An 8227-nucleotide genomic window follows, 5' to 3' on the forward strand; every position below is an offset into this window, starting at 1 on the left:
TTAAGATAGATAACTTGACTCTATTACAACAAATCATACGCGAACTTACGGCCATGTGGTCCAGAAGAGTTTACTACACTACTCTAATCTCCCAATAATTTTTGCTAAGTAACCAATTTATAGTTTCTGAGAAAAGACTATCAAAGGAAACTATAGAGTCAACTTTCTCTCACTCCCCCTGGAAAACTTCACCTTCCCTTTATCCTTTTATTACCCTCACCAAGGAAACTCCACACCCAGTGATTCCAGTCATACAATACATATGCAAAAGCAGTTTCATTTTGTAAGTAAAATCAATTTTATTCATAAAGATCTTTCCACATATCCAGAGCAAACAATTAATGAGTTTCAAGAAAAAAAAAACCCTACATACAGTGAAATGAGAAGTATCCCAGGATGACAACAAATATATAAATATGTACACCCATAATCACCGCCGCCTCCGAAAACCTGAAAGGAAGGGAAACCAAGAATAAGGCAAAGGACAGTTGGAAAAGCTGAGGGGACAGTAAAAAAGAACACCTAGAGAAAATAGCTCAAGAAGGGTGGGTCCCCTAGGCAGTCCTCTACATCCTCCCAGGACAAAGGACTAGAAGTAGGAATGAAACTAAACTAGGAAAACAGTTCCTTCAACTGACATTTTCACAGTCCTACTTAAGGAAGTCTGCACAAGAACTGTGGGACCTTTGAGACAGAACCCAGAAATCTTTTGGTGTGTGTGTGTCAATGATGCTGATTCTCAGCTTGGCAAAGAAGAGAAAGAGCTTCTAAAAAGATCAATGCCCAGTCTGGAAGAGGACTACAAGGGCTGGTGAGAGACCTAAGATGGCAAATCCAACAGCTGACATCCCAATTCGTACTGCCTGCTCAGCACTTAACCAAGTTCTAGCCATTCACTGACCTTTTTTCTTCCGACCTTTCTTGGGTATTTTCTTACGCTTCTTAATAGGATTCTGGTCCTGGAGACGGATGGAAAAGTGAAGGAATGTCAGGGTGCTTCCACGTGTTAGCACCCCCTTTTCTTGTCCTCATGGTAATGAGTCCCACATGCTGAAATCAAGGCAGCTGCCTTCCCACCACTGTAGCACAACCTTACCTCATCAAGATGAGGTGTTCCTCCTGTCAAAGCACTGATGTCACTAAAGTGTGTGAGGGAATGAAGTTGTGAGCTCATGACATTCGCTCGTTTTCGTCGTCCTTTCTCACGCTTACTGACACTTAAACGCACCATCATGCTCTCCTCATAGTTAATCCTGCCACAGAAACACAGTTTACAACATGCTCAGTCTATACACAAGGAAAGCTGCACCTAAGAATCTTTGCCCTTATTCATTGAAATAGTGCTAAAGAAATTTCACAGCAAGTCAATATATTATTTAAGAACAAACAACACACAATATTGAGCTTCCTCAATGAAATGCTCTTTATGCTAGAAATTCCCTCCTCCCTAGAGATGAACTAACAGCTGATCCATAAGAATATTTAAACTATTATACCAGAGAACTCTTTTCTTTCACCTTCAGGAACAGGATTCCTTACACGAGCCCCTTCACTCAAATCTATCAATGGCGGAGATGCTGCCCAGGCAAAGTTGATGAGTCTATATTCATGTCATAGTCACTTTTCTGCTTTTCTTCCCTGAACTTATCCAGCATTCTTGATGCCATTATAAAAACCTGACTTTATTGCCTTCTGCACAGAAGTGAGAGTTGCGACAGTGAAATACAGAATTTTTAAAGCCCACTGAGGCAGAACTGCACATATTCCTCTTCATGTAGCATTTGCTCAGCCGGAGTTGTTTTTCCCCCCCAAGTTCCTATTCTGTACTTATCACTCCCAATTCCTAGAAACTTTCAGCCCATTTTCCACTCTATTTGTTCTATAATGTGAATTCTCTTGGTACAAGACTTAATCATATTCATCCAAAGCACAAGAACATGTCTCCGGTGGTAGAAAACAACTTCCAGTTGCAAGGACTCAGACCTGTGCTGATCCTCCTGACTCTGGCGAGTAACGTGAGGATGTCGAGCATCACGGATTTCCTCTGGAGCATCTGAGTACTGCTCCTTAAGTTCACGAATGACAGAGCTGCTCAATGCCCGTTTTCTGACCCGTTCTAGGCGCTTCTTTTCCCGCTCAGCTTCTGTTTCATCTATGTGATAAAAATCAGTGAGGGTTATCCTAGAACAGAGAAAAGGTTAAGAGAAACACAGTTTATGCTGAGCAGGCAGCAGCCACAGTTCATACCATAATGTACTGGAACCAAGCGTGGTGGAACATATTTCTTAACTGTTCCTTTTACAGATTTCTTCCCTGAAGCTTCAGACTGGCCTTCTTCTGCTTCATCTTCTTCCTCATCCTCAGAGCTCAACTACAAAAGGAACATAATATCCATAAACTCAGGAGGTATTTGACGCTCAGTAAAACCAAAGCTAGAATACCCTGGGAAGGTGGGAATATAAACAAAAGGGAGAAAGGAAAATCTCATACTCTACATTCTAAGGTACAAGACAGGAATCAACAGTAATAAGAGAATCCCAGGAGATCCAGGATCACCACGAGGCTCATTCAGACTGAGAGTCCTCAGGAAAATCAGAAGAATGCAACCCCTTACCTTGCTCATCATATTGCTGGGATGAGGCTTAAAACGGAGTGGGTCATTCTCACCTGAAACAAAGAAAATCCGAAGAGATTTTACAAGATTTAGAATTTTATGATGGCCCCACATAATCTTATAGCTTCTGCCACTTACTGAGGCTGCCTGTCACTGCAGTCTTGACCAGCTTGTCAATCTGATACTTCAGTTTTTGGTCCAAGGGACGAAGCTTTTCCAAAACCTATAATGTGTTTAAATAGGATTACATTCCCTTCCCCCAAATTAAACATGTCAGAGTCTCTATATTAAATTGCCAGATAAAGCACCTAAAACATAAAGCAGAGCAAGTGAAAAAAAAACTTTTTCATTTGGTTTCCTCACTTAATCATGAGAACACCCACTTAAATGAGAGCTATTATGTGATAGTCCTAGGGTTTAGGCTGTGGAAACCTAGAACGCTAAGATGCGAAATGCTTCATACCGTGCGAATCTCTACCAGTCTCAGAACTGCAACATGTCCCTGTAGAGACCCTCCTGAGGCTTTGTCCAGGAGGAGATGGGTCAAATCCATAAGATACATGAGCAGTAGCTGGTCTTTTACTTCCAAGAGGCTGAGACCCTGAGAACAAAAGTGTAGGAGATACACAAATTCAGTTTTAGACAAAGAAACAGGAGAGCCTAGGGTAAACAGGATAATTTTCTCCAAGTTCAAGTTTTCTCTAATCACTCCATATATGGTATCTGGGGTAGTCTCAAGGAGGTGACTGTATCTAAAATGGCCACTAAGAGAAGTATATTTACATGAGAGAAGCAGAGAGCAGAAAAATCAGTAAAATGTCTCCCAAAATGACTACAGTAGGGATTCTCAACCTCAGAGCCACTGACATTTAGGATCGGGCTATCCTTTGTTGTGAAGGCTATCTGGGAACTGGAGGATGTTGAACAGTATCCTTGGCTTCTACCCGTTAAGGTCCTTCCAAATTTGACAATCAAAATGTACCCATATAATGCTGAATCTTTAATCAAACACAATTATTGACTTTTTAAATCCCCATACAATTATGTGATACAATTAAAAACAACAATCTGTACATACTGACATGCACTTAATTCCACGTCAGGACACTTTCTACATCACAATATGGTTCCAGGTAAGGCGGGGCAAGTATGACACGCACATTTTATATAGTGAGAAAAATCTCTGGAAGATAACACACTATTAAGAACTGCTCCCCCTGGGGATCAGGATGAGGAAAAGGAAGAAACGGAGTGAAAATGTTTTTCATCAGGTACACATTATTTTTTGCAATAAAATAAATTTCCCAAAATGTACCCCAGGGGTTATCTCAGAACAGTGATTACATTGGTTTTAAACATTCCTGTTTGTGCTTTTACACATCTTTCAAACTTCTAAAATTAAAAGCACATTATATTTACAGTCATAAAATCAAGCATATATTATATGAGTAATATAGGAGCAGACTTGTTAGAGTTGTTAAAAAAAAAAAAAAAAAAGTTGGGGGACCTAGGCGGCTCAGTGGGTTTGGCAATCCACCTTTGGCTCAGGTCATGATCTCTCAGTTCGTGGGTTCAAGCCCCGTGTCAAGCTCTGTGCTGACATCTGAAGCCTTCAGCCTGCTTCAGATTCTGTGTCTCCCTCTCTCTCTGCCACTCCCCTGCTTGTGCTCTCTCGCTCTCTAAAATAAACATTAAAAAAAAAAATCTTTGTGACTATATAAAATGAAACTGAAAAAGTCCAGGTTAAATACTCTGCCTAAGATTAGACACATATTAGGAGTATGACTGGGATTCAAACTTAGTCTGACTCCAACACCAAAGCCCGGGGTATCTTTAAACCAACATGCAAAGCTGTTGAGATCTGCACCTAGTATGATAATAGGAGGAGGAGAAAAAATTTAAAGACAGACAAACTGAGTTTAAGTTCTGAATTAGGCATTTGGTAGTCAAATAATGGGTAACTCAACTAATCTTACGATCTCAGTCTCCTCATCTGTAACATACATAGTATTTCCTTTTTGCCTGGAAGAGTAATTATGAGGCTGAAAAAAGAACTCTGTAGTCTGTAAAGCACCTAGTAAGTTTTTGGTCCTGAAAGATAGGTTACTAAATTCTGTTCAATGAATAAACAAATATATAGTGATCTAATACACATGCTGGTAGCCCAGAACCAGCCAAGAATTTGAGAAGTAGGTTCTTCAGGCTAGCTTGGACACTAGCAAGTTCAAACAGTTCTAAGCATATGAGAAAAAAAATCAAAAAGAAAAAAAAAGATTAAAAAAATCAGAAAAAATAAAAATAAGTAATAACAAAACTGAACAATGAGAAAGGCAAAGACAGAATATATTAGAAACTCTATTAGCTATAAGGGCACCTGGCTGGCTCAGCCAGTGGAGCACGTGACTCTGGATCTCTGGATTTTAAGTTTGAGCGCCACACTGGGTGTAGAGATTACTTAAAAAATAAAATTTTTTTTTTTTTTTTTTTTTTTTTAGAGTAGGCTTCACATCCAATGTGGGGCTTGAACTCATGACCTTAAGATCATGAGTCACATGCTCTATGAACTAAGCCAGCCAGGTGCCCCCAAAATAAAATCGTTTAAAAAATCCTATTAGCTATCATTCTAAAACACAAGTCTTCTGTAAATCCCACATTTAAAAATCTTTCAGTGACTCATTGACCTAGGGAGTACTTTGATTAAATAACATCTTAGGACAAAAAGTCAATATATGAAACAAGAGTGGTGCCTGGGTGGCTCAGTTGGTTGAGCGTCCAGCTTCAGCTCAGGTCATGATCTCACGGTTCGTGTTCGTAGGTTTGAGCCCCATGTTGGGCTCTGTGCTGACAGCTAGCTCAGAGCCTGGAGCCTGTCTTTAGATTCTGTGTTTCCCTCTCTCTCTGACCCTCCCCTGATCATGCTCTCTATCTCTCAAAAATAAATAAAACATTAAAAAAAGTCATTATATGAAACAAGAGTTTTCCAGTTCAAGCAGATAAGAAGAATCCAAAGTCCTCCCCTTCTACATTGCTCCATATCCAATAATCTCTAAGGAGGTTCTACAAGACCTTAAAAACCACCGTAATTCAATTTTAACATCTCTATGGTCAGGACGTATCTTTTTATCAATGGTACCTTAATATTATGTCATATATTAACAGGCAGTATTTTTTTAGTATGCAAAATAAGCGGTACATCCCAAATGAATACCATTCAATTAGATGAAATACAACAGTAACTCCTCAGTTGGCCTACAAGGCTCTTCACAGTGACTCCTTTCCTAGTCTTACTTCCTACTCCCCACCCCCCAACTGTACATCCAACCACAGTAAATAACCTCCTTTCCCAAATATAACCATGCTTTCAGGTCTCTGTCCCTTTGTACATGTTGTTTCTTTCTGTCCCCTGGAGTCCTATTTATTCCGCACAATCCTGTTACCTCCTCTGAGAAGCCTTCCCTGACTTCCTCTGGCAATTATTTAATCTCTCTCCTGGGCTTGCACAGTACTCTTTATGACTCATCAGCAACTCTGCTATTGCCTATACCTACTGCTTTGATCTGCTGTCACCTCCCCTAGACTTCAGCACAGAAACTGGATCGTATTCATCTTTGAAATTCTTTTTTAAAACTTTTTAACATTTACTTATTTTGGAGAGACAGTGCAAGTGGGGGAGGGGCAGAGAGAAAGAGGGAGACACAGAATCCAAAGCAGGCTCCAGGCTCTGAGCTGTCAGCACAGAGCCCTACTTGGGGCTCAAACCCACGAACTCAAATCCACGAACCCAGGAACCGTGAGGTTATGATCTGAGCCAAAGTCAGACGCTTAACCACTTAACCGACTGAGGCACCCAGGTGTCCCTCATCTTTGAAGTTCTAGTACAACATAATACATTTATGATGAAAGACCTGTTGAGAATAAATCAGGGGATGCTGACTCTTCAAGTATGTCTTACCTTCTCTGTAGGGTAGGCTCTAGCTTGAACTTTTTTTGTCAGAGCTTGTACTTGTGCAGTTACAGCTATCACCTGAAATTAATTCAAATAAAACAGCTGACGAGAATATACCCAGTTATCTGTGAGCATGGAAGGGCAAAAACTAAATACCTGAAACCCTGCCTAAAACATAGTACCACCTTTCTTCTCAGAAGCTATAGGAAAGATGGTTTCTGATACGACTTCATAAAGTACAAAAAACTTTCCACCTCCTCTTAAAGCTAAAGAAACCATCTTATCAAACCATGGGGAGGGAAGGGGAGCTGGGTCAGTGGTGATGTGGGGAGACTGCACCCTTATCTGTACCGGCTCAATCAACCAGTGCAGCTGGCTACCCACAGGGCATATCCTATCACCCTTCCCAGCACTGGTTTCTTTAGCTATAAGAATAAAGGAAAGCCATTCAGATGACTTCTTTTTGGAATTTTCTGTAGTTCTTTGGATGCAGAAATAAATTACTTTGAATTCTAACCTGAAAAAGTTTTCACTAAGTCACTCAGCTCTTGCGGTATTTGGTATCATTTAAATACATGTCCCCCAAACGACCAACATTTGGAGGTTAAGCACACAAAACCAAAGTCAATCCGTCAGTAACCCATCCCACAGGGGTGATATGACTCACCTGCTCCTGAAGGTTTTTCAAAAGAGTCACGGCGCTTGGCAGGTCTGACTCCAGCATTTCCTATGAGAGGGAGAGGGGGAATTAAAGAAAACTCCTTCTTTCCTCAGGATTATGAGAAGACAGGACGTATAGGGAGGAAAACCTCCTTTTCTCTCCAACACCCAGACCTCCGACTTTCGCAGCCTCGCTTCACAGCCGGCCAGCCCCTCCAGCTTTCTAAGAGGAGCGGTAACTTGGCCCCCGCCACGCTCCTGCTGCTTTTACCCGGCTGTATCAGGGAGGTTGCTTCTTTGAAGCTACTTTCGTCACCTCTCTCTCCTCACGCCAATAATTTGCCCAGAACCGCTGAGGGTAAAAGAAATGCCAACAATAACGACGCAAGGAAGCAAACTCACGAGATTCACCGGCGCCGCCATCTTCAAATACCCGGCGTGTTCCGGGGCCGTACTTTCTGAGAGCCAATGTTATCTGATAAACTTGACAGACAACTCACGTTTGCAAATCTAACCCAATAAGAATAAGGGTCTCTCACTTCCGCCCCGAACAGGATGTGGGGAGGCGGAGCCAAGTCCAGCCAATGGAACGGAAGAACTGACTAAATTTGTCAGATTTAGGGGGAGACCTAATGACGAAAGTTACTCGTGGAAAGGGGCGCGTGATCTGTATAATGAGGAGAATGATGGAAACTAAACCAATAAAAACGGGGCAAGCGGTTGATCGACAGTTAGAGAGGCCCAATGAAAAAAAGGAGTTTGCTGAGCAAACTGATAGCGTATTGGCTTCCTGGACCCCGTCTTTTTCACTACGCCGCCCTTGCGTGGCCACAATCCGCCGCTAGGTGGCAGTCATTGGCTTCCCTCTGAGGCGGCAGTGTTTTGGATCCGCCGTAGCTGTCTGCTGCTCCAATGCGAGCCACGCGAGATTTCCCACAGGCCATAAGGCCCTTGCATCGATTTTATGATAGTACTCATCTGTGGCCCTGGAGAAGTTACTCGGTCTC

The 8227-nt window shown here is 41.8% G+C and overlaps 1 protein-coding gene across 1 annotated transcript; it reads right to left on the reverse strand.

Annotated features, from left to right (window-relative positions):
- Nucleotides 1-274: 274 nt before the first annotated feature.
- On the reverse strand, nucleotides 275-7712 carry NGDN (neuroguidin). The gene is made up of 11 exons (XM_029951141.1): nucleotides 7623-7712; nucleotides 7228-7287; nucleotides 6567-6638; nucleotides 3078-3215; nucleotides 2753-2837; nucleotides 2615-2667; nucleotides 2248-2371; nucleotides 1984-2152; nucleotides 1097-1253; nucleotides 902-959; nucleotides 275-450 (listed from the first exon to the last, which is right to left on the reverse strand). The coding sequence occupies exons 1-11, from the start codon at nucleotides 7641-7643 to the stop codon at nucleotides 431-433; spliced, it is 957 nt and encodes a 318-aa protein (XP_029807001.1). The 5' UTR covers nucleotides 7644-7712; the 3' UTR covers nucleotides 275-430.
- Between the last annotated feature and the right edge of the window lie 515 nt (nucleotides 7713-8227).

This window comes from Suricata suricatta, chromosome 9 (assembly GCF_006229205.1).
Source record: "Suricata suricatta isolate VVHF042 chromosome 9, meerkat_22Aug2017_6uvM2_HiC, whole genome shotgun sequence".
NCBI classification, from domain to species: domain Eukaryota; kingdom Metazoa; phylum Chordata; class Mammalia; order Carnivora; family Herpestidae; genus Suricata; species Suricata suricatta.

Excerpts from the sequence above, each read along its gene's own strand:
- NGDN (XM_029951141.1), bottom strand. The coding sequence starts at position 7,643 with ATGGCGGCGCCGGTGAATCTC. Across the intron at positions 2,153-2,247 it reads CTTGGTTCCAGTACATTATG|ATGAAACAGAAGCTGAGCGG; the intron begins GTATGAACTGTG and ends TTTATCACATAG. Across the intron at positions 451-901 it reads GAAAGGTCGGAAGAAAAAAG|GTTTTCGGAGGCGGCGGTGA; the intron begins GTCAGTGAATGG and ends CCTTCCTTTCAG.